Raw genomic sequence first — 26,591 nt, forward strand, 5'->3', positions numbered from 1 at the left:
CTTCCGGGAGTAAGGAAAAACAGGAATTCCGAGGAAGCACGCGGCCCCAGGATGTATATACTCGAAATGAACTGATCGAATTGCTTCGTTCCGCTTGTCATCCGCGGAAAGGAAAACCGCGCTGGCGTTTCCTCGTATATTCCTTTGCGAAAATATCGTCGATATATACCGAAGTCGCTCGTCGCGTGTGTATTTTCGGCCTTTACGTCAATAAAGTGCTACCTGGAGAGTTTGTGAGCAAGTAGGGGAGAATCGATTAAAACTATTTGGGAGGGAAAGTAGAGCGCAACGTGGCTGGTGATCTTCCAGCCTTCTTCCCTTCTTATGTCGACGCGATTACGTTTGATATCTCTTGATAACAGACTCGAGTGTGTTTGTATACGTACATACGTTATATTTGCTTTGCCTTGCCGTTCCCTTTGTATTAAGATTCGTTCAATAGCGAGTGATTTGCGAAAGGGATTGAGATATGAATCAATCAAATGTGCATATATATATAGATCTACCGTTGTAGGGGAATCGTAACCTTTAATAATCCCAATTAGAGAATCCTCCTCACTATCACATACACAACAACGACTTATTAGGGTAAAAGCTACGTACATGTCTCCTATATGGCAAAAGAATCTCACAATCATCTCAGTAATAACTATTCTAGTCTCACGTTATTTATTTTTTCAAATCATAAAGTGCCTTAATTTATATCATCAATTTTATTTCATAACTCAGAAGCGTATAACAACGTTGACTGAAAATTTTCAAAAAGAAATCGAATTCTTGCAGTTCCATACACGCGGAAAGCAGCTGAAACTTTTTATCCTCGCAATACTTGGCGAGGAAAAAAAAGCTATCGCGAAATCGTACCGTCTTATTGATTGGTCAGAGAGTATAAGTCTGAACAAAATTTCTTCCATTCCGGTTGTTCGAAAAATTCTCATCCTCGATAACATTTCAGTTCCACATATATTCGATATATTAATCTCGTGTTCTCTTTAATATTTCAGAGAGATAGAAAGATAAAGAGAGAGAGATACCTATATAAGAGATACCTATATATATCATCTTTTATATTAATCATGTATAATATACTGCCTTCATTAAAGCAAAATTAAATTGCGCGGAATTAATGCGAAACTTCAGTTATAAACTGTCGGTAATTATCATCTCCCGCCTCTCCTTCGCCCTTTTTGACGGAAAATTAATGCGCGACGCGCAGTCACGTAGTCGTGAAATTAACATGATCCTGCTTATGACATTGGTGGTGCTGGTGGTTATGCTTTTTATACCACGCGACATTCCGCACATGTTCCGCGTACGTCGACGCAAGTCACAAAATGTGCAAACCAGATCGACCAGGTTGAAAGGGGGAACGATTCGATAATAATTACGGTGACATAACGCGCATGGATGGAATTGCGATTCGCGCCTAATTGCCGACACGACCAATGTCGTTAATGAATCGCCCTTGTATTATAATTCTCTCTGGGCGGGTTGAAATCTTCGATCGATCACCGCAAGACAATAACAATTGCCATGGGGTTCGCACCGGATATAACGCGCGCAGATCAGGTTTCTCGTTAATTAACCGGCCGCACTTGGCGGGGTTGTCTGGTTAAAAATTACATGGGTTTAGTTAGAATTTACGACGGAACGTAAACGTGTGGGTTGGATATAACGGGCAGGTGGAGCTTCCCAACGTTGCTGCGAAACGTTAAATATCAGCCCCGCCTTCAAACGAAAGGAAAGATTTCGTGCTAACACATTTTGATTGAAATGTTTAATTAAAATCGGCAAATAAATTGAGAAAAATGTATTTTTTTTAATGAGATTTTCGCGAATTCGCGGTTACAATGCTACAAATAACAATGTCAGCTTTTCCTTCTTTTTATTTCTTATAAAATATATTTAATAAATTTATATTTAATAAAATATATTAAAATGTATATATTTAATTAAACATATTTATATATAAATAGTAAAAAATGTATATATTTAAACTTTAATAGACCCATAGAAAGACTTTGCATAATTTAAAAAAAAAAAACATTATACTCTCATAGAATTGATCTTTACATAAATAGAAAAATAAATTTCTTTTATCATAACTGAGCGCATGACTGGAAACAAATTTTCCGAAGTCGATCGCATTTGACATCTAAGTATCGTCCGATATCTAGATTCATAAGATTCAATTCGATACGCCTAATTTAACAGTACATTTACCGTGCGAGCTCTGCTCGCGGGACGTTCCTTACAACTCCTATTTGTCGGCCTGATGCATTACCCGATTACTTTTCTCTATTCGCGTCGATAGAAAAGCACTTTGGGTGTAAGAATTTACGACAAAGGAGTTAAAGCGGAGGATGAAAACACATCGGCCGCGATCTCCCGCCAAATTGATGACGTTCGCGAATTAGAGTACGCGATTCGATATCGATGAGATAAAATAATTTGCTAAATTCTTTAAGGATACCCATATATCTCTGGTCGACAGTTCTCTACGTCGACACGTGTCGGTTCCACGACGAAGGTCGAGTTACCCCTTTTTGTGGTCAATCACTCTGTGTAATCACTGCGGAACCCTTTCGACGGAGCAATCGGATCGCCCGGCTGGAATTCATTGCGGCTGTCTCGAAGAATGTGAGTCCTCGAAGCGATCGGTCGAAGGGTGAAATCACCCAGCTTGGCGTCGAGTCGGGAGAGAATGTGTCTGGCGACTAAAAATACAATGCTCAATGTGGTCAGATACGAAAGTGGCTTCCTCTAAATGCTAACAGGCTCCGGGTTCCACGAAGTATACGTGTATCTCGTAAAATGACGTTTTAATGTCGAACGGTTCAATGTTATTTCTAAAAATGGCTCGATACTCTTTACATATTTTGCTATTTTAACTCGACGTTATCTCGGGATTTCTGTCTCGAAAATATTTTAGCTAACTTTCAGACCATTTATATAAATATAAATTCAATATTTTTTACTTATGTAAATAATATTTTATTATCTTGTTTATTTGTGCTGTTTTCTAAGTGGTCTATACTTTTTAATTGAATGATTTTTTTTATATTTGATCTCCCAGTAAAAATTGCGCGAGAAACATATAACAAATTACTTTCTTTTGGAATTGGAGCGGAACGTAATGATCTTTCGGAATATAATGATTTTTCGTGAAGAGATATACCTATTCGAGAGATAGGAACGATTCCTCAAATAGAAAGGGGAAAAATATATGATGGAACATCTAGCGATCGCCGCGAGGGCTCTTCAGGTTTGAGGAGAACCAGACTGAAGAGGGACAATTAGTCGAACGATATCGACAACGAGAAAGAGGGAAGGTACGCGACGATAGGGAAAGATCTAATTAGATTTCTGGTGCCGCGTACACGTGTATGTCAAAGGTCATTTTATCGCGGGATGGTTGGAGCGTGTCGAGATGGTTTCATCGTGCCGAAATTCGTTTGCTCACCTCCAAAGGCAAGAGAGAGGAAGATGGCTACTCAACCAGGCTTCAAAGTATCCGCGACTTTTGGCCGCATTTAAACGAGGACGTCTGCTCTTTGTACCGATCGACGTGAGGCTTCAAAGAAATATTTAAACTCGACTTGTAAGAGATCGTTTTGAGAGAGGCAGAGAGAAAGAGAGAGAGAGAGAGAGAGAGAGATTAATGAGTTTAGTAAACTCTACTTCTTGCAAAACACGGTCATTGACTGCTATGTTTATGAATGTCAATGCAGTTCATCTCTCGCGTTCTTGCACGTTTTTATAGTTGTTTGGACAAACCTTTACGTCTTTTTCTGACAATGCGGTTGTTTTTATGATGATTCTACAGACGTGTTCTTCGTAGCGAAACGATTGCACATAACTTAATTATTCAAAAATTGGTTTAAAATATTTCAAAGAATTTATCAATTTTACTTCGATATATTATTTCTCTACACAAGTGTCGCATCTCCATATGTAACAACGTTCGATGCGCTGTAATTAAGATCTCGGGCGTGCGTTAGCAAACTTGATTTGCTGCATTGTACATGTGCATGCATCTGGTCTAATAATAGATGTATATCCCGCCGATAAATTCAAACCGATAAACAACACGCGCACTTCACGATTCGGCATACCAAAGTCTGGTAGAACGTAATATTCAATACGGATTTCTTGAAACGCGGTGCGCTATTTTGGCGGAAAACAAATAGAAAATAAAGGTCATGTATTTCTCAAATTGATGATGTTAGCGCGATTTTTCGCAGAATGGCGAACGATATTCGAGAAGTTCAGTGTAGTATTTTAATATATATTTCGAAAACGGAAATCATTTTTATTTGCTTTTATCTTATATTTTTCCACTTATATAAATTTAATTAAAATCAACATTATATATATAATTTCAGTTATTATTAATTTTCAAAAAATATTTGATATAAAATATGTACACAAAAAAATTATATATATCAATATTAAATTGTCATATTTTTATATAAAAGTTCTATATTAACTGAGAAAATATAATTGTTATATTATTAAAGATGCGTGATATCAATGTGATATGTTCTTCTCATACATATTATTCTACCATGATACACTGAACTCAAAGCTGATGCAAAATTGAAGCAGTTACGTTGCTGCATATGTTAAACCTAGTTTCTTGTATTCGAAAGAGACAAAGAGTAATGAGGCTGTCGTACCTTGTATAGACAGCCTCGTGTTAGTACGAGTATGCCAGGTAATTAGGAGGCCCAATTCGCAAAGTTGGACGTTGCATTAAGATTCCTTTAGATCCTATTAAATGCGAGAACGCATGCGTTAGAATAATATCAAATAATAATAATATTTGCAAGCAATATCGTGAAAATAATTAAAGTACTAGGTTTAATATTCCATTCGATTATTACGCACGATTTACTTTGATCAAAATTATTGTTCTATATTCACGTGTCTAACAATAGGTACGCGTATAATTTATTAAAATTTCGTATTTTAGCGTTCTTTATAAACAATCGACAGTTCTTTATAACAGTTCATGTTTCGTTACACATGCTATTGATATTATAGAATGGTGTTCCTGTCATATTTTTAATCAATTCAATTTCTACTCACATCTACGCATCGGACGTAGTATTACGCGCGTTTGAAATTTCTCGGCATTTTGTATAAATCGTCTTTACATTTAAATGTCAGCTATTATTTTATGCGTGTAGCTTTGAAATGCGAATATAACGTGCCATTATATTATTAGCAAGTTTAGCAGCTTAAGTACTTTTACAAAGTCATTTTATTTTTATAGAATTTCTTCCTATTTTAGCCTTTGCGGTTAAACGTTCTATATAACAATAATTAATTCTTTTTATTATTCCATTCTGCCAAGACGGATAATACTGAAAGGAACTGAGAAATCCGCCGAGTTTTAATCTTTAAAATAATCTATGCCGAGCATTTACGCGCGTTAATTATACAGTCGATGTTACATTAACGAAACGACGGGAGCTAATTAATATATTAGAGAGTTATCTCTTTTACAAAACTGTCGGAAATTGTTACGTTAATATCAACTATATTCAACCAGGTAGTTTAGATCTCTCGTGCTTCTCAGTGGATTAACAATTTTCGACAGTAATAAGTACAACTGCAATTTACACACACACACACACATACACATTCACGTCTATTCAAGTGATTGCGTGTGAGTATATGTATGTATATGTCTCGAGAGAATGCACGTATATATGTATGTGAAATGTGCTGAGAACGACAAGCAGCTGCAAATTTTCCTCGAATAAAGTAGCGGTTTGTCTCACTCTCGCGTCTCTCACATCTTAGTTTTTCCACTCATCTTTTCAACAAAAGAGATCTCTACAAGCGAGAAATTTCAGCAGCACGCGAGCAAACAACGCAGTTGCTCAATGAAGTGTTCAATTTGCCCTCGCCATTTTTTTTTCCATAACATGTAGTTCGATCAATATGCTGCGTATGATATTGCAACATGATATTATACGTATATATACAGGACTTTTTGAATCAATCTTACCATGATATTAAAAGTGTAAGATGATTTATATAGAAACATTTTTCGATTTTTCGACATGTGAAAAAAAGAGAGGAAGAAAGAGAGAGAAAATTCGGCATTTGATTTAGTAACATATTATTAAAGCATATCTCAAAAGCGTTGATAACTATTGTGAAATATTTTTTTTAAATAAAATGAACAAAATTTGATGCGATGATGTAAAAAGTATCCTACGTCAAAAGTAATTATACAAAAAATTTATGACAATTTACATGTACGCGCGTTAAAAGGATTTTATATGCAAAAATTGTGTATAGTTAACTTTATTCATATGTATGATAATTTTTTATTTTATTTGAACAATTTTATTTCACAAATATAATATAAAAAAATATCGTATTACTAATATTTATTATTTGTGTAAAATATCGTATATGTTTCAACATTGCCTAGAATGTTTTCTTTTTAGAGCTTTCTTAATGCATAAAGAAGCAATAAAGAAAGCTTACTTTTGAGCATCAAGTAAACTTTATTTTACAATATGTTTATCCTTTGTACAAAATCTCTATTCTCTTATATACATATATACATACATACATACATACATATATATATATATATATATATATATATATATATATATATGTATGTATGTATGTATGTTTATCCTTTGTACAAAATCTCCATTCTCTTATATACATATATAATAATATATATATATATATATATATATATTTATATAAGGATAAAAGTATCCACTTTAGTTTGCAAAATATTAAGATACTAAGCTCAGTCAGGATTATATTACTTTTAACGTTATCTCGTCATAAATGTTCTTAAATCACCTTGCTTTATTCTTTAATCCTACTAATCCTTTTCTCATCTTTGTATGTTTTCAGCGGAAGAATTGGGAAGCAGCAAATTGAGCACCACATTGCCAACGGCGCCGACTGAGCTCTCGCAGTTTCCGAAACTCTGCGAGTTGCGCCGAAAATTCCCGGTTCTATACCGAGTGGAGTTTCAGGTGAGACCTGGTAAATCCCATTTCCCATCTACTCATTTAACTTTGATCACCTTTTGGGAAAGGCCGAACTCGACCTTTCGCTTCGACAACTTTTACGGCCCACTCTTCACTTCGATACGCTATCGATTATCGGACAATGTCTACCGAAAATCGCCAATTAATATAACAATTTATTACATTTTATCATTTCGAGACTTTGCTCGACTCCCGGTGAGCATATAATTATATTAAAAAAGTAAAAAATGTGTGTTCTTAGAATTGCAAATTAAAAAATGTTAATTCTTTTTTTTTTTGACAACGCGGTACCTTTTGATGTATAATAATAAGCAAACGTTTTAAAATAGCGTTTTAATGATTCTGTTACAAATATCGAAGGGAAATATCGATCATATTGTTAGACGGAATAATATCTGCTTGCATGTTAATACAGATATATATGTATATATATATGTATATATATATATAAAGCGGAAGTACGTGACGCAGTCACTTATGCATACGTACGTATGTACGTGCAGGCATACTTGCGGATATCGCAGTGCTTGGGGGATAGGCAGACAGCCAAGAGACAAAGCGAGCTTCTCAGGAGTAGGTCGAGAGAAATCGAGATTCACCATTATATCGGTTTCTCATTAAACCGCGATTCGGGACACGCAAATTCCGCGAAGATATGTATGCTTTATTCCGGTAATTTCAACCAGATATTCAAAACGATTAAAAGCCGTTTTATCGTAAGAATATCGTGAATTTCGCGTCTCACGATAATATAATAATTCTAAAACATTTTGGTCTGATTGAAATCTAAACGTCCAAATTTTGGTGCTCTAAAATCCTTTAAAATTTTTTCTTTACAAAAATTAAAGTGTTATCTTTTAAAATGTAGTCGGATATTTTTCTTTAAAAACTAGCAGAGACACATCTATTGAATTTAATTTTTCTTTTAAATTCAACGATTTTATTCGCGTCTGAAATAAATTGAACTTCATAAAAATTTAGTTGGAATTTTCAAAGTTGATGGAACACGTATCTTTTTTTTATCACCGTCCAAATTCTCCTAGCGCAATTTACCTTCTGTTACTTCATCATTCCTATATTATTATGCAAGTAGCATGTAATGCATAGGAGGAATAAGAAAACTTCATGCGGACGACGAGACACAATTGAATTCTTAACTGCAATGCCTCAGAAAGCGACATACATCCGATCTGATCTCCATTCTTCGCTTCATATCTCAGCCTCAACACGTTCCACCCTGCGTTGCTGTTTCAGGGGAGACGTTAGCGGTCTCAGGCGATATTTACATATTTCACCGAGTTGCTCTCACATCCCTATTCCGCGAAGCGTAAAATTGATCTACATCCTTTGTAGTAAGAAAATACTCGTTCCCCGTGTATACGCAGTTTCACTTTTGAAAAATTCGAGTTACCGTTGGACATCGGGCCTTCTAACAATAAGATTTATTCTATCTTTCATATACCCTCGCGCGAGGAAAGAGATAAAAGGAGGGTTCAAAGATATCATGTTATATAAAACAATTTTTGACAAATATCGTTTCGAGCTCTAAAGATTTAAAAACCCCTTTCGCGCGATACAAAGCATCGACGAAAGTCAGTCGTTCTTTCGAAGGTATATCATTTGCTAGTGTAAGCGCGTCTTTGAGAGATCCGCCTGACACGCGATAAGCGTCGCCTAAACACGGACGAAAGAGGGCGAATTTTTTTTTTTCCCGGGCGTTCGCCATCGACACGAGAAAGCTCTTAACCCCGCTCTCTCGTACGGTATGCACGACGAAGGGCGGCCCTCGAGCGCAGTTTATACGCCAACGGAGATTATCCCAGAGATATCCGATGTCCTCGCGGCGCAGGTTCTTTCTAATCGCCTGGGAATAATCGCAGAGGGGGATCCATCTATTATTTTTTTTATACGACACCCATTTTCGACATTCCATTCCCGAGAAATTTTTGCACCCTTTTTTGTGAACGAAAAAAATCTAGCAAACTATTGGCGCTAGAGACTCAGAGCAGGGATGACAAAAATAAAGGGGACGAACGAATGGCGGCCGCTGAATTTTAATCTGGCCGGCGTGGCGCAGCGCGACGCGAAAACCATCTCGGCTTGATTTTTAAATTAAACTCGCCTAGCATTATCGGAAATGAAAGTCCCTGATGTTCGACAAATACTGGCGAATGAAACGTCATACGTATTCATGAAGCGGCGCGCAGAATGCGAAAAAATTCCGGGAGCTGCGCATTTACGCGTCGCGTGAATTAATTAAATTTTCTGCGACCCGAGAGTTGCTAATGGTGATAGTAATAATAGAGATGTATATTCGCGTCCGATCGACGTATTGAATCCAAATTATTCCCGCGATCGGGAAAGCGAAATCGATCGGAAAATTGTTCGTGCGTGTCGTCGTGTTTCAACCTTTCTGTCAATGCGCTATTTTTCATCTTTTCATCAATGTATGGATAGTCGAATGCCAACTGTGTGTTTTATTGTGACGCATTGCATTGTGACAATTTTTTTATAGCAGCTGCTGGGCATCGAATATTGTTTCCTTCCTATTATATTTTAGGTTTTCGAACACAAAGGCCCTTTGTATTTTGTCTGAGAAAAGTTTGGACATATTTTTTATATTTAAATTTAAATATTTAATATTTAAATGCTTTGTATGCCCCGATATCCGTTCATTGACAGAAGGGTCAGAGAAAGCTCAAATGGTACACTCGACAGATTTAAGCTCCAAATAATGCGACACGTGTGATTGTCACGTAATTTTCTATCATTTGCCGAATTTTAGACATCAAGCAATCGTCATTGCCAAAGAAAACTACTTTCTGGCTACTTTCACTGTATATCGCAATACACAGTGTAAATATCGCGCGAATATTTGCAGCTGTTTGCCACGCGCCGAAAATTTGGCGTCATCTGCCAACATTCGCGATTCCGATTAAATTGACGCGAGATCGTGGCGTCAAGAAATTTTAAAGTTCTCTGACGCTACTTTCTGCGGAAAATTGGATTCATCCGTATACATTAATCGCGAAGAAGTAAATATAGGTACGAGTTTTTCGCGTTATCGGCTAAGAACTTTTTTTCCAATACGGATTGTAAAACTTTCAGAAGGGTATCGTATTTTTTCTCCTTTTTTTTACCTCGAGCATATTTATAATCAAAGTTTCGTTTATAATTAACTGTCAATTTTATCACAAGGATAAGTCGTGAAAGCACGGAAAAAGAATATTTAATATTCTTCTCTTTTTTTCCTTTTTTCCTATACAATCCAAATTTTCCTTATACATTTCCTGACAAAGACTCTGTGATTTCTTAAATGCTGCTCTATGTATAGAACTCAATTTATTCAACATCCGCATATTCACGTTACTGACACGTGGTCCAATATGATTCAACGATTCAATGGTTCAATTGTAATCTAAGAATATCGATGATACAAAAATGATTTAATGACGTGAGATACTCGGGATTAATTCTTTCAGCGCAAATAATATAAATATTCGGCATAAAAAAAAAATATATATATATATATATATATAATCGACATTACATAATTTTGTACAATAAATAATTTTATGCGTCGTCAAATTTATAATTTATAATTTTTTTTTACTATTTGGGATTTTTTCGTCATAATTACAAATTAAATTTTTTTATTTCACATTTGTATTTTTATGTTGCAGACGGCAACGAAGGTGGAAACACATTCGTGCAGACACGCTACAAAGTCCGCGAACAAGGAAAAAAATCAGAATCAAAAGTGTATTCCATGTAAGTAAATAGTCATCAATCGAGTTTCTTATTACATCGCGAATATTGCCGCTTTCGGAAATAAATCACGTTGATTGCATGCACAATTTGCGGACGCAATAAAATAAAATGTCAATTCAAAACGATGAAAAGCTGCGTAACGAACGTTCGTTCTTGTAATTATCCGTGAATAAGCGAATACGATTGCAATAGTGCGATTCAATGTCTCTAATAAAATTATAAAACTTGGAATAAATTAAGGATATATTTTATTTTATACATATATATAATAAGACAAAGATAATATAATGTTATTATATTATGTCTTTTTATCGCAATGTATATACACACACATACGTACACATATATGTACATATATGTGTAATAAGTATGTAAGTATATATGTGTATAACAACAGATTTTATTTATTCCACCTTACGTTTAATAATTTTATTAGAAACATTGAATCGCAATAAAAATTATCTCTTTCTTCGATATATATATATATATATATATATATATCGCGACAAAATTATTTTTCTCTTCGATATATATCGCGGTAGAAAAAGATAATTTTTATTGCGTTAATAACCATTTCGCGGCAGTTTCCAGATTTTCGTTAATTAACTTTCTCGCCAGGAGAAAGAAGAAACAAATCACGGTTACAAGGCGGCTGCAATCGCCGACCTGTTCCTTTAACAAGAATTTATTTCCGTTCTACAATAAGAGATTTTGCCACCTAAAATGTTTCTCTCCGCTTCTTTTTATAGACGACTATAATAGGGTAGTATTGGACACGATAGAGGGCGAGCCTGATTCCGATTACGTTAATGCATCCTATGTAGATGTGAGTATATCACAATATTCGATAATAAACGAGTATTTAATGCTCAAGAAGACAAATTAAGAGCGTTCTTAGTTTACGCGATCCAATATTTCATAGCAAAATCATGTCTTTTCTCATGTAGAAGATGGATATTAGCCAGATTTGTGGATTCGCTTCATTTATCTACCTCTCTCTTTCTCTTTACGCTATGCACAAGCTGATTATTCCATCCGCCCAAGGCTTAGGCGTATATTAATGATGTGGCGGGTTTCGAATTACAGTGTGTCGATATTGATTGCATTTCAGAGTATATTGAAACCGAACGCTTACATCGTCACTCAGGGACCTATGGAGAACACGGTGACGGAATTCTGGCGGATGGTCTGGCAAGAACAGGCTTCCTGCATCGTTATGTTAACGAAGACCTTTGACTTTATCAAGGTAAAGGGTGTGACAGACTGAAGTGACATTCTCGCGAATAGAGACAGTTCGCGCAAATCGGAATTATAGCCGATTAATTATTTCGTCGCGTTCTAGAAACATAATTTTACGGCGAGACTTGACGTTGACCAAGGATCAACGTCCTCAATACCAGTATTAATCTTTCTGTTAATGAACGAATACTTGGATATCCAAAGTAACTTTGAATGTTAAAAATGTATCGAAACAATTGGTATTGGGTACATTGATAAAAATATGAAAAATTATGCGTTGACAGAAGGGTTAAACTTAAAGTTCATTGTATAAAAATTCTGTAAACCTGTTCAGGTTTATCAATTGTAACTCTTCTTGTCGCAGGTAATGTGTGTACAATATTGGCCCGCGAGTAAGGACAAAGACGAGGAATACGGTGGTATCGGTGTTTCCGTGCTAAAAGAAGAGGAACTCGCCAATTTTCACATAAGGACGATAAAACTCTACAAGAAGAACGAGAATGACGTGAGTCCATTTATCGTTATCACGCGAAATTTGTGCGTTTTACATTACATCTTATACACATGTCTGGAATATGATATAAAGCGTTAAACGGGGATATAAAATTGGAAGGAGTGTTATTTTTCGACATATACGCAGCAACAGAATAACGCGGATACGCAAATACGCAAATAATATTGAATATTTAGTCGCGAGAAGGAACGCAAACATGCGCGATGGAGATCGATCGGCAAAATGTTCAGATATTCGTACTAGTCGTCGCGCGAATTTGTATATATTCGTATATGTATTGAAAAACTCACGATACACACGCGTCCTGTTATTCTTTCATCGTTGACGAAACGACGATGCAAATCCACCGCAACATAAGTCTAAATATCAAAATATATTCGTGTATATAAAGAATAAATCACAAGAGCCTATAGAGCGAGCGCCACATCAAAGATTATCCGGATAATCCACATCAGAATTTGTTAGGGTCTTCTTTTATTGACCGAAAAAGTTTCGCGTCAAACATTCGCGAAAAATCTGCGAGTGTGAGTCTCTCTCTCTCTCTCTCTGCGATTGGATAATATGGTCCGGCAACGAATTCCGAATACCAAAATTTGTCGCGAAGTAGAAAGATCTCGCCAGATTGTCATGAGAAAGGAAAGTAATGTGGAATATAAAGTTATCGGAAAAAAGTCGATAAAATTAACTATGTATAGACAGAGATCGTCGTCATTTTGGACGTTGCCTGAATTCGAAATGTACGTAAATTGTATGATATGCTTAGTCGATGCGATAAGTTTGCTCAAAGAGTTATTACACCGGAGGCGTAATTTAATTGTGCTTTTCTCCGTGAGAGAGGAGAACAAGGAACGACAATTGCGGGGACTTTCTAAAGCTCTTTCATGCTACCTCTTATGCTTTGTGATCTGATTCCGCCACCGGCGTCGTTACTTACCTACTCCTTTTCTCGTGCAACTTTTTTTCTGTTATTCGACGAGTATTTTTCCGCGGACTTTTCAAAGCCACCCCCTTTGCGTTATGCTTCCGACGACTGTCTCTGAACCTTTAACTTTGTAATTCTTTCGTGTCGCGCCAGAAAAAAATGCTCTTAATTGTTCCAACGGTGTTATTTTATGATTTTATACGTGACAATATATTTCTTATTTTTTCGTATTAATCATTTAACTTTTTAAGAAAGAAAATCAAATATATGTCTTAGAAAAAATAATTAAAGTGATTAAAGATATAATTGAGTAAATTGACTGATTAAAGAAGCATTGTGATTAAATTTACGTTCGTCTATTATCGTCTATCCAATTATGTGTTCAATTGTATTTTTTCAAAATATCGGCGACGTTTTCCTGACTGTTTAATTTTCTCTAAGGGTCTCACACGTGGTATAATATATTTCTTACTTTTTCGTATTAATCGTTTATTTTTGTAAGAAAAAATTAAATATATAAAAAATATTTCTAAAAAATGCGTTTATAAGAATATAATTGAGAGTAGACTTGCTGATAAATATAAAAAAAGTATCGCTTATATATTTTTGTTCGTATATTATCGTCTGCCTTTTTTATGTTTTCAACTGTACTTTTTCAAAAAATAGCCGCAAATTTTCTTGACTGTTTGATTTTCCCAAAAGATCTAAAATAATTATAAGCCCGCTTATTCACAGCGTCATTGAGGAAAATCATAGTTAGAGAACGATCTCACGTTACAAGACAAGTGACATCTCATTAAAGTCCGTCACCTGTCTCGTGTTCAGCACTTTTCTCGACGTAAAACTATTAACTATAACGATCCGCGCGAAATTATATTCGTGACATCGCGCGACGATGTCTGTCGAATGACAGACGCAATGGAGCAATTATTCTCGAAATTCACGGGCTCGAATGAAATTTAATATAAAGAAAGACGAAAGGGGAGAAGTAACCTCATTCCGGAAGTAGCAAAGTGCTGCTAGCTGAGGCGTTAACGAGAACGCCTCAACTTGTAACGCGGACTCGAGCAAGATGCGACTGCAATTTTCGTGCTTAAACGCGGCATTGTTGGGATAACAATGCCGAGGGGGAATCTTGATCTTCAGAAAAGTTATTTATCGGTGATTTCGACAAGTCGCCTCGCCAATTTGTTGAGCGACGATCTCTTTCACAGTTCTTCCATCATAAATGTCAGAGCGCTTAATCTCACATATATACATATATTTCGAATAGTTTGCGACAAGGTGAGAAAAAGAGAGAGAAAATATATTGTAAATTAATAAATTATAATTAAGAATTGATATTCATACGAAATATAGGATATAAATAATTTCGATTTAATTTAATTCCATAAAAATAAAAAGGTCATTGAATAATGATGAATAATGAATAAATAATAAATGAATATAAAAATAATTTTTATCAATGATTCCCAGTCAAAATTTATGTTATGTAAACGCGTTTTCGCAGGAAATCACGGAAGAGAGAACGTTGTTGCAATTTCACTATACAGAGTGGCATTCGCATACGTGTCCCTTCGGCAACGCGGTGCTGGAATTTAGACGGCGCGTTCGAGCCGTCGTGGGATCAACTCTAAAGAATGAATCCGGGCCTATGATCGTTCATTGCAAGTAAGGGCGCGAATTTACTTTGTTAGTAAAAGCAAAGTGGTACGTTGCTTTCGCGAATGGGATAATCAATTTGTTTGTTTCTGATGTGCAAAGCGACGGTGGCGGACGATCGGGAGTATATTTAGCGATCGATGCGAACATGGAGCTGGCCGAGGAGGAAGACGCGTTCGACGTGTTTGGTTATTTGAAGAAGTTAAGGCAGAGCAGGAGAGGACTTATAGAAAATTTGGTACAACACTAACTTTTGCTCAATATCGTAAAAGTGATATCGTGTCAAATGAAAGAAAAGTTTTGTATTTCGAACAGTTTACGTGAAAGTGTTTGACACATAAGCAAGAATACATCTATTTTATTTTTTATAAAGTAGAGACTTCGTGAGACATTTGTCGATATAAATCAATTCAATCATTAATTTCTTTTTCAAAAATTACTCCGTTTCGGAGATCGGTCGATGATATATTGCCTCGATGTACAGGATATTTCAGAACTGGCGGAAAAGTTTTCAATGGTAGATCCCTGATATTTGGAGACAATTTTTCCTCAGTGAAAATGTCGAGACACCAATAATTTTTTAATTATAAGCAGTTGAAAATAAAAGCTTTTTTTGGAAACTAAGCCTTCTAGGAATAAAATATTAACAGAACTACATTCTTCAGTTAATTTTAGGTAGAGTTTGCTTTAATGGAATTTTAATATAAGACTTAGTTATATAAAGATACATAATAGCAAAAATTGGGAAAATGCTAAAAATGATGGCCTCCCTCAACATTTTCACTAAGGGAAAATCGTCTCCGAATGATACCAAGAATCTGACATTAAAAATCAGTTCCACCAGTTCTAAAATACCTATTGCTAACTTATATCTTAATTTACATTGTCGTACACAGGAACAGTACAAATTCATTTACGACACACTCGAGGAATTCGTCGTGTGCGGTCCGTCCTGGTTCCCCGTGGCGGAACTGTCGCATCGCTTGAAGCAGAAAAGCGTAAAGAACCCTATAACCAAGGTGAACGAGTATCAACGGGAGTATCAGCAGATTTGCAAACAGACGCCGCGCTTTACGATCGGCGACTGCGCCGGTGGCCACAGAGCCGATAACAGGGAGAAGAACAGAGACGTTCTAGTAGTACCACGTGAGTTTCACGCAACTAGCGGTCGCGCGAGATTGCTTTTCTCCTCTCGGCTCCAAAACAATTATTTTTCTTTTGCTTACAGCGGACAATTTTCGACCGTACCTGACCAGTTTTCAAGGCAACAGTTTCACGGATTATATAAACGCCGTCTTTGTAGATGTAAGTCTCTCGATAGAACATATAAATCTCTCCATTTTTTAAATTCATCTATCTTTATAATTTATCTAGTGTTGTCAAAAAAAAAAAATTGCATTCTTTATCGAGGTCAAATTTTATAAAACGTGACAATTATATTATATTGCAAAATGACGTGTATTATTACCGGAAATATAAATTTAAAATGAGACTCATTCATATTTATATTGCGCATATAGCAATAATTTCTGTTCGATAATAAATAATTGATAAATGTCGAAGATATATAGATAGAAAGTTCCGTGGACCGATATATATATATATATATTGTATATATATTGCAATATTTCTCGCGATCCATTTGGCAATCGTGCGTTGCCAAGTTCTTCCCAAAAACACTCATCTACTCTCGCTATTCTACGCAGGGCTATACGAAACCGAGAGAATATATCGTAACGGAATGGCCCCTTCGACACACGTGCGGTGAATTTTGGTCTTTGGTTTACGACTACGAGTGCGCGGCAGTGGTGGTGCTATGCGTGCCCGCTCCAGGATCCACAAATTTTCCCAGCTTTTGGCCAGAAGGGAGGCACTCTAAGAAATACGGACCCGTGTTTACGATCGACCACATCAGCCATAATCATTACACTAACATAAAAACCTGGGTGAGAACCAATCTCTGATTTTTCGTTTGCTTCGAAACTCCAACAATTTTCAGTTTTCAAATAACTTCAAAATTATGACTTTATTTTTTAAATCTTCGACAAAGAAAAAGTCTACGTACAATACTATATATGTATAATAAAAGATTAAAATGAAAAAAAATGATATGGATCTCTAATAAACTCTAAATTATCAACGAATTATGTTTATCAGGTTTTCAGGATAAACAAGAAGATCGTCTCATTGACGGAATTGATGGCAGGAGTGAAAGCGCCACCGAAGACCGTGCAACTGTTCCAATTGACCTGTTGGCCAATGGGCCACAAAGTGCCCACCTCCACAAATAGTTTAGTGGAGCTCATGAATATGGTTGAGAGATGGAGGCAACGAACGGACTACGGACCGGTGGCTGTGGTATCGCCTGATGGCAGAAGTCGTTGCGGAGTCTATTGTGCCGCCAACGCGTGCATAGAACAGGTCATTCAACATGGGGAGGTTGACATTTTTCAGGCTGTTAAAACTGTGCGTAGGCATAGGCCCCAGCTTATCGAAAATATGGTACGTACTTGTTTCAAAATAAAATTACAGTATATATTTAACATAGATGTTTTTCTTTATTTAATCTAAATAAAAACTGAGTATCTTTTTTCGAATTTTATCTCGTTTCTATAATTTACGATACACCGCTTTTGAAGATTGATTTCTTAGATTTCATTTTTTATCCATTAGAAAAATGTATTTACTCAAAAATAATATTGTCAAAATTATAATACCGTCTAATAAGAAAAAGAAATAATTTCTAATAATCTCCATCTATTAAAATTATTAAGATTTACATTTTTATTTTAAATGTTTGACTAAAGATTCGAGTCAAAATAAAATAAAACTGTAATAAAATTGATTTTACTGTTATACCAAATATACAAGTTCTTTAATATTATTTAACATAGCAACGTATTTCTCTTCCTCTCTCTTTACAAAAGAGAACTTTAATCGGAACAAAAGGTAAGATACTATGCTGTATAAAAAAAAATATTGTGCAACATTTCTTTCTAGACGGAATACAAGTACTGTTACGATCTGGTCCTGCACTACGTGCTGCATTATTTGAACAAAGACATGAATGAAAAGAAGTGAGAAAGCGAGTTGAGGGACGAGCTGTGGTTCATCGAATTCGGTCGGGGAGCAGCGCTGCCATTGACCCCGGAGGAGGCACCGGCGGACGGAGAACCTGTCGTACCCTGTGCTCAAGGTCGCGTGATCGTCGAGACGGCGAGGCCGGCGCCGCCGCACTTTGCCACCTGCTCCACCTATCGCAGACCTCTCCTGAGCCGCACATCGAACGAGGTATCGATCAGCGATGGCACGATACCGTCGTCGAGCGGCACCGAGTACAGTCAGCAAGAGTTGGAGCAGCAGCATCACAGGACTATCAAAGGCAAAGGCGCCGTCAGTAAAGGAATGACGACGACGACGACACCACAGAGTCCTGCCGCGAGGCCGGACGATCTCGGAGTGACACCCTGGTACCTGGAGGATTATCCGACGACGGACGGATCGCCGGGGCCGATGGGCGATCGGAGCTCGTATCCCTTGTACTCGCACGCTGACGGTGGCAGACCGGATCTGAACTCGACGAGGAACAGCAGCGTCGAGGGCGAGTTCCCGAGGTCGGCGGCGCCTGTTCCTCGCCGGGCCTGCATGGACCTGAAGGCCGCGATGGAGCTGCTGGACGAAACCTGCCCGAACGTGGAACCAAGTCCGTCTCTCACCCCGAAGACACCCAGGACACCGCTCACGCCGTACACGTCGCGCAGCAAAAGAGCCCGCTCGAAGAGCAGCGATAATTCCTCCAACTACAGCAACGATCGGCTGAGCGATCGCTCGTTCGAGACCCTCAAGGACAAGGACAAGGATAAGAAGAGGCCGTTCTTGAGGAAGATCGGTATTTCCAAAACGGAGGATCGACCGTTCCTAGCAAAGTTCACGCCAAGGATTATTGGGAAACCTTACTTGGAGAAGATCGGACCCAGCAGAGCCGTCGAAAGACCGTTCTTGGACAAGATCGGCTCGTCAAAGACCTTGGATAAATTTACCTTCGACACGCCGCGCAACGAACGCAGAAACGAGGTAAGAAACGAGAGGAAGACGAACGATGGGCTGAAAAATCACGCCAGGATGAAGAACGATATTAGGAGACACGAGACCGAGGAGATAATCGCTACTAAGGAAAACATCGACAATACTGTTCAAAAGGTAACACTCCTTACTTCGCATTCGGAAGAAGTACAAAGCAAGCCTCTGGAGACGTCGGCGGCGACGTTCGAGAGAAGACGTTCGGGGAAAGAGTTCCTGTTGAAGATGTATTCCTTCGAGACGGAGGACTTGGAGTCCACCGTCCCGGCGAAAGACGACTCGTTCGTGGATAACGCCCTGGATTCAGGCCCGAGTTCGTTACCGACGGAAACCAGCGACGAACAAACGGCGTCGAGACCAGAATTGCAGACTCGGCCGACCAGCGTGACCGCGGAGTTGTTAAAGTGTCGAGTGACCACCAGCGAGGAGATCATATCTTCGTCCATCACGTGCCTGAACTCGTCGAGCGACGCCAACAGCTGGAGCAACTCGCCGCGAAGAGGGCAACGAGCGAATAAGAGGGAATCGGCCCTGATTCGTCGTAGAATTTTTCAGGGTTCTTGCGAGGTGGTTCGTAGCGACGACAGCACGCCGAATTCACCCACGAAGAGGCCTATCTCGAGCGTCTCTCCCGATCGCGAGTTTCGAAACAGCACCTTGGAAAGAGGAATGCTCTCCCCGACGAAAACCAGGAGATCGATCGTCGAGGATACCAGCCGAAATACTCGGAGATCGATCAAGTACAATCAGTTCGAGAGACGAGGCATCTCCTCGGACAATCTTCTGGCGAAGGACGCTCTCTCGTTTGTCCCTGCCTCGCGGACTATAACCGATGACATTGGCAGAACGCGGGAGATTTCGTCGGAGGACTCGCTGGCGACTCGTCGGAACGAATACACCAAGGAAACGTTCAAGCAGCTGCAGGAGAAATTCAGGCTGCAGGAGATACCCATGGAGAGTTACGCGTCTTTCTTACGGCGCACTCGAGCCTCTCAAGGCGCGTTGAGTCGACACGAGAGGCTGAATTTACTACCAGCGGAATCCGATATAATCCTGAAGAGCTCGTTCGGATCGAGAGATATTGCGAAAGAGTTCGACGCGAAAACGATCGAAATTGCCGAGGAGAAACGAGATCTGAGTCGAGAGGGCACGGTGAGATCTATTTTGAGAAAACAGGAAGGAATCGATCAACCCGATCACGAGTCGGATACGAATGCGTCCATCAGACGACCGAAGAGACGGATCTTTCACGAACCGTCGCAGGAGACCATGGATCTACTGACGGAACTGCGTAAAGTCAAGAGCTTGCTCAAAACTCCATCCTGGGAGAAGGATCTGGATCTCGATCAAAAGCCAACGCGGATGCCGAAGCGTATTTTGTTGACAGATAAGGAATTCTGCCTCTCGGTGGAACGAGAGAACAGCGTACGACGTCCGTCAAAGATGATCAATTCACTCGAGACCACGGAAGAGGGCAAGGTGACGTTGAATCGCGAGAATAAGGAAGAAAAGGAGAATCGGTCGAATAAAGAGACGAAAGTCGATCGAAAACCACCCGGGTTGGCTCTGTTCGAGAAGAGATGCATGTCATTGGATTACGCCGACGAGGAGAAACCTCAGAAGCCGGAAGCACGCGCCATCTCCCTGGCATCTACGAGGGACCTGCCGTTCGAAGTTGAAGAGAGCGACTATCCTGATCTGATCTACGACTCGAAGAGCTGTTCCTCGGATGTCTTCAACTCTCCGTCCGACGAAGTAGACAGAAAAGTGGACGAACTAATATCGGAGACGGAAGAGCCGAAGAAGCCTAATCAGAATCACTGCGTCGAGGTGGACATCGCTATTCCGATCGATCGGAGGATCAACAGTCCCAAAGGCGAAGATGTCCAAGAACGAACCAGCGATCTCTACGAGATTATATCGCCTCGGTCGACGCCGTTCCGCGTTAAGAAGCGACTCGGAAAAATCTCCGTCGAGGAGACCGTCAAGCCGGAAAATTTCACCCTCGGTTCTAAGGTCGACTGCCGATCGGTTGTTGCCCAGAAACGGACAAAGTGTGTCCCCTTATAACGCACATCGACCTGCCCGTGAGCGAGATTCTCTCTGCGACGGCGCCGATTCTCATGCTCGCATCGTGAGAAAGAGGGATACAGGTGCGCAAATTACGCGTTAATTGTATTTCGATTTAACCCTTTCGGTATTGTATATTAGATACGAACGATTGAATGTGCAAAATATCAAATATATGTACATTGGAATTTCAACAAAATATTATATACAATTTTTATTTCTTTTAACTTGAAGTTTTTAATTATTTTTAATATTATTAAAAACGAAATTTTAAACGAACAAAAATTCTATATATGTTTCATTAATTTTTTTTCTCTCGCGAAAGGCTCATTTTTTCCAAATTGTAATATACAATTTTTATATTTTACAATATTTTTATAATATTCATTAAAATTTTAATACAAAATTGTCTTTTGTGGAACGTGCTTATAGTCACACATTGATAAAAGAAACGAAAAATTATTCATTAAATAATTATTAGAAATACTGGGATTTTAACAAAATATAACATACAATTTTATTTTTTTTTTCTACTAGGAATTTTTTATAATTTTTGATATTAATAAAAAATTGTTTAACGAAAAATTCGTTCCATGTTTTTCACTTATTTTTTTCTCCCATAAAAGGCTCATTTTTTCAACATTGTAATATACAATTTTTATAACATTTTTAATAATCTTTTATATTTTATAATACTTTTATAATATTCTTTATAGAGTTTAACAGTCTTAGAACGTGTTTATATAATCACATATTGATAAGAGAAACACAAAAAATATTCATTAAAAAATCATTAAAAATTACTATATTACAGCGCACATAAATACTACAAGGGTTAAATTGATCCAATAATTCGTACAACGATTATACGCGATTCTATTGTATATTTATCTTCTTTCGATACGAGCATGACATTCCTTTATGTTGCTTCTGAGATTAAACGATCTGATAATTGAAACCTCGTCAATAAATCGCCTAGATGAAGAAAGTGTCGCGATGTATTCGCGTTGGACGGATATTTTTCTGATGATGCTTGTCTTATAATGACTTTGTACATTAACGCTTTTAGTCGAAATTAGTCGTGTAGGTGAGAGGAAAAATAGTGATTTACTTCTACTCTTCGTATAAACGGTTATAACAATGGCACTTGCTGAATACAATCCTCTAGCTTATCAAAATTTTTCTTGCCATATTTTTACGCAATTTTAAATAACGCAATAAGCGATAGACAGAATGATAAAAATTGTGGAAGAAAAAAACTTGAAGGCATAGAGATAAACGCGTTTAGCAAACGCCATTATTTCGCATAATATAAAGCCAGATTATCGTGATAGATGAAATGGGATCACAGGGATCTCTTTGATCGAAAAAAATGTTATTAATATTCTATTGGTCGAGTGAAACGATGTCCTCTCGAAAGTAAATAACAAATTTCGATTACTTTCGGATGACAGATGAGAAAGATGAGGATAGAAAGGAACAATTCACCAGCTTTATAAGTAAAAATCTGTCCAGTCTAGAGCTATAAACCCCCCCGGAGTTTTCGACGCGACGAGTACTTTTGTCGGAATGTGCGAGAGCTCCTATCGAAATATTCTAAAGCGCACCCCGACCATTTTTTACTCGATCTTTTCGAGAAAGCCCGATGCGGCGATAGAGACTCTACACTCGCTGGTGCGCAAGAACGTGGTGGGATTTCCGGTGAAAATCCTTCTGTCGAGCAGAGAGTGCCTTGTACGTGGATATATATTATTTAAACAGGAATTAAGAGAGGGAGAAAGAGGACACAATAAAAAAAATACGCAAAGAAGTCCTAATCGACGATTTAATTCCGACTGCGCGCCAGATTTTCTGAATGGGTCCACGGAGTCGCGCTCTCGTCGAACGACAATTTTCTCGTTTTCTTACAAAACAAATGGTCCATCCTCGCACGACTGCGAGAAGAAATCGCAATTTCTGACGATCTATCGTATCTTTGATAACTCACCTTTGCGAGAGACATCGACGGACGAGATTTAGATCGAAAAAGGCTTATTAAAAAATTAAAAAAAAAAAAAAAAGATATTCGGTAAGAAACGGAAAGAGATTCGCGTGAATTCGCGAGAATGCGACTCCCACGCAGATGCGTCCGCCTGCCAAGCCTGCTCTTTGTTCGGCGCGGCACATAATAACATTTTAGCGGCATAAAAACTTATATAAATAAATGATACAAAAATTTAAGCGCGTTCCTCTTATAATTTTTTAGCGTTAGATAGGATCGACAACGCAAAATTGATTGTGCGGAAAGTATATTAAAAAATGTAGATAGACACATACATATATATAGTATATATCAAATACATAAAATACGTACTATTGTTAATTTCGGTGAGATGTTTATGTGATGTGGCATTGCTTAATAATATCGATAAAGATGCATTTTTGATCCATAGCTTCACCGATCCATAGATTGTAAGTATTGGTACTTTCTCTCAAGTTGATAGAATACTCTTTCAATAGTGTATTTTAATAACTAATAATGTTAGTACTCTCGTAAAATCAATATTTATACAGAGCGGAATTTCCGCTCCGTCTCTGTCCTTTTCCTGTCAAGCAGAAGGTGACATGCGTTTATGTTTTAAACGACTGTCTAAACTAGCCCATAAATCCCCATAAAGCTCTCTAAACTTCCTCAAATATATAACAGAATTAAACACATTTCATTCTCAACTCTTGGAATATTAAATGTTTTCTAAATTCGAATTTTCTTTCGAAAAAAACGTGAAAATAGGAACAATTAAATGCATCTGGATCGATATTATATACAAGGAAAATACGTACGCATCTGGTACATATTAGAGATTAAAATGCGAATATATATATACATATATATATATATATATATATACACGTGTGCATTCCTAGCCAGGTGTAATTATACAAATTTAATAGTTGATGAGATGTGTGTGCCAAATAAAAATACGATTTATTGTAGGGTACGCAAAGTTACTTTTATATACACATTACATATATATATACATATACATATATATATATATATATATATATATATATATATATATATGTTTGTGTGGGCGCGCGTGTTCGAACAAAATTATGTGCTTTGTGTATGTGAATGTATGTATGTGTGTATGCGTCTTTCTGTGCGTTCGTCGTCTGCACGTATAGATATAAATGCGTGTGCGAATTTAGTATACGCGTCTATGGCTAGGAATTGACCGTCTGTATATGCCGACCTGGATATGTGACATAAATGTGCACGAGAAAGATCACGATTCGTCCCGCTTTGAAAAAATGAGCATTTTATTTAATTAATTCGAAATGAAAATTAACTGTATTTTTTTTATTGCTATTTGGTATTTTTTTATTAATGCATTTATACAATTAATAAACGTTTTCTCTTCTTTTTACTTTACGCAGATATAGCAATATTTTATGAAGTTTAAATTACGTAAACGTGCGTATCGTTTTTTAAATTTATAATTTATTTTCTGTATTTTGTTTATTCTCCCTCCGCTTTTTTCATATTTGTTCTCAAATTCGTTCTCTTTTTTATTTTTTTTATTTCGGTTACTTCAATCTTTTAGTTTTAATTTTCTAATTTTTCCTACCATTTTTAGAATCAGTAAAATTTATTGTTAAACAACAAACAATTGCACACATTCAATTTATCATCGGATTATGGAAACGTATCGTGATCCTCCTTTAATTGTAGATCGCAATAGTGCGTGTATATAATATTTTTGGCGGGTATAATCCAAGATACATGGTGAGACAGGGTTCGCATTGTAATCTCTCGGAGAGCAAAAGTCGTCCACTCTCCTTTTAAATTTAATGAAAAGTTTTCCCCCAAGAGCATATACCGCAGCAGCCATCCGTCCACCCTTTCGGCTGTCCATGCAGGAGGTGAAAATGCAAAAAACATGCGCACACTCCCCCGTTCTCAACAAATTCGTTGACGACAAACGAGAAAGAGGCGTGATTATTGCAGTGTTAGTGTTCCGACACGAAACTCTTTGGTTCTCGCGGGCGAGATTTAGTATTCAAATGTACACAGCGTTTATTAGTTGCTGTCGTTGCGATTGTTAGAAAGTTAGAAGCATAAAATCATCGCGCTCTAAGCACAAAAGAAGCTTCTCTTTCGGATAAATTTTTCTTCAAAGGCTTAATCGTTTAAAAAGAAACACAACAATGTTTTACTGTTGATTCAAAAATGTAACAATTGAAGATACGTACACTGAAAAAAATGTGTTAACTTGACTAAACCTTTCAATTAAATATATATTAATTGAACATATAAAAATGTTTAAATGTAACATATTAAATCTAACAAAACATAAATTTGACTTAAATACTTATATATGTTCAATTAACAAAATAATAATTTAGTTGAAAGATTTAGACAAGTTGACAAATTTTGTTTTCAGTGTATATTTTATATATACTTTGTTTCTATATATATGTATATATATATAAAACTCTGTTTTAATCGTGATGAAAAAAGAGAAACCGTTATATCGATGACTCTTATGCAAAGTCTAAGTATTATTAAATTAAAAGAATTGTTAGATTATACGAATATAAAAAAAAGACATGGTAATTTCAAAAAGATAAAAAAATAATATTTAAATTATTCTCTAAATTTTACGATCTGAAATTATTAAAATTTTTTGCGGAAGTATATCCGTCTATTTCTAGATTATTCAATCTTCTCTTCTTGTTTATTCGAAAAAAATATATTGAACTGCGTTATAGATAGCGTAAACAGCAAGGATAATACTATGGGGTTGTAATGTTAATTGATTTCTGTTTACGCGTCACGTTGAACGTGTCACGCTATAATATATTGTAATAATACACAAGTACACGCACGCGCGTGTATACACACATAATAAAACATAATAAAATATGACTGTATGGATGTAGCTGTGTGAATGTACGCGACATATAAGTATCTCTATATGTGATGAGCGTTTGCCACGTACATGTCAATAAAATTCACATTGTGAACAAGAAGTCATTAAAATTGCCATCACGATTCATTATGTTTATAATGAATCGATGAATGCGAATGTGCGAAATAAAAAATCTAACGGCCTTTATTATTGAGATCGCCGCGCCTTGTGTTTTTGTCACAATATGTTGAACAATTTTATTGATTATTTATTTGTAGAAATATAGTATATAAATATATATTATTAGCTTACCTTGCGAGCTCATTAAACATTGTCAAATACAAGCAAATCAATACAATTTACAGTGTGAATTTCAGCAAAGTACATGAATTTTCGTAAAA

General features: G+C 37.0%; 2 protein-coding genes and 1 long non-coding RNA gene across 5 annotated transcripts in view; 2 read left to right on the plus strand and 1 right to left on the minus strand.

Annotated features, from left to right (window-relative positions):
• Nucleotides 1-18,226, plus strand: part of Ptp36E (protein tyrosine phosphatase 36E) — a 72,846-nt gene extending 54,620 nt beyond the window's left edge. For all 3 annotated transcript variants that reach the window (XM_029302970.2, XM_085480797.1, XM_029302971.2), the window contains 12 exons: nt 6,898-7,022; nt 10,721-10,808; nt 11,558-11,634; nt 11,920-12,054; nt 12,412-12,552; nt 14,994-15,154; nt 15,248-15,383; nt 16,042-16,291; nt 16,374-16,450; nt 16,852-17,091; nt 17,303-17,647; nt 18,146-18,226. In XM_029302970.2, the coding sequence (XP_029158803.1) occupies nt 6,898-7,022; nt 10,721-10,808; nt 11,558-11,634; nt 11,920-12,054; nt 12,412-12,552; nt 14,994-15,154; nt 15,248-15,383; nt 16,042-16,291; nt 16,374-16,450; nt 16,852-17,091; nt 17,303-17,647; nt 18,146-18,226 (1,856 nt within the window). The remainder of the gene's footprint in view (nt 1-6,897; nt 7,023-10,720; nt 10,809-11,557; nt 11,635-11,919; nt 12,055-12,411; nt 12,553-14,993; nt 15,155-15,247; nt 15,384-16,041; nt 16,292-16,373; nt 16,451-16,851; nt 17,092-17,302; nt 17,648-18,145) is intronic.
• LOC146725307 (uncharacterized) overlaps nt 1-26,591 on the minus strand; it is a 37,619-nt gene that overhangs the window by 9,747 nt on the left and 1,281 nt on the right. The gene's annotated exons all lie outside the window — the stretch shown is intronic.
• Nucleotides 18,550-26,501, plus strand: LOC114931028 (uncharacterized). Its single transcript, XM_029302938.2, has one exon. The coding sequence runs from the start codon at nt 18,551-18,553 to the stop codon at nt 21,293-21,295; it is 2,745 nt and encodes a 914-aa protein (XP_029158771.2). The 5' UTR covers nt 18,550; the 3' UTR covers nt 21,296-26,501.

Source organism: Nylanderia fulva, unplaced genomic scaffold, assembly GCF_048542155.1.
Source record: "Nylanderia fulva isolate GAGA-0341 unplaced genomic scaffold, ASM4854215v1 Scaffold1, whole genome shotgun sequence".
Classification (NCBI taxonomy): domain Eukaryota; kingdom Metazoa; phylum Arthropoda; class Insecta; order Hymenoptera; family Formicidae; genus Nylanderia; species Nylanderia fulva.

Bases quoted from the DNA above. Each gene is read 5' to 3' on its own strand.
- LOC114931028 (XM_029302938.2), top strand. From the start codon at position 18,551: ATGACGACGACGACGACACCACAGAGTCCTGCCGCGAGGCCGGACGAT.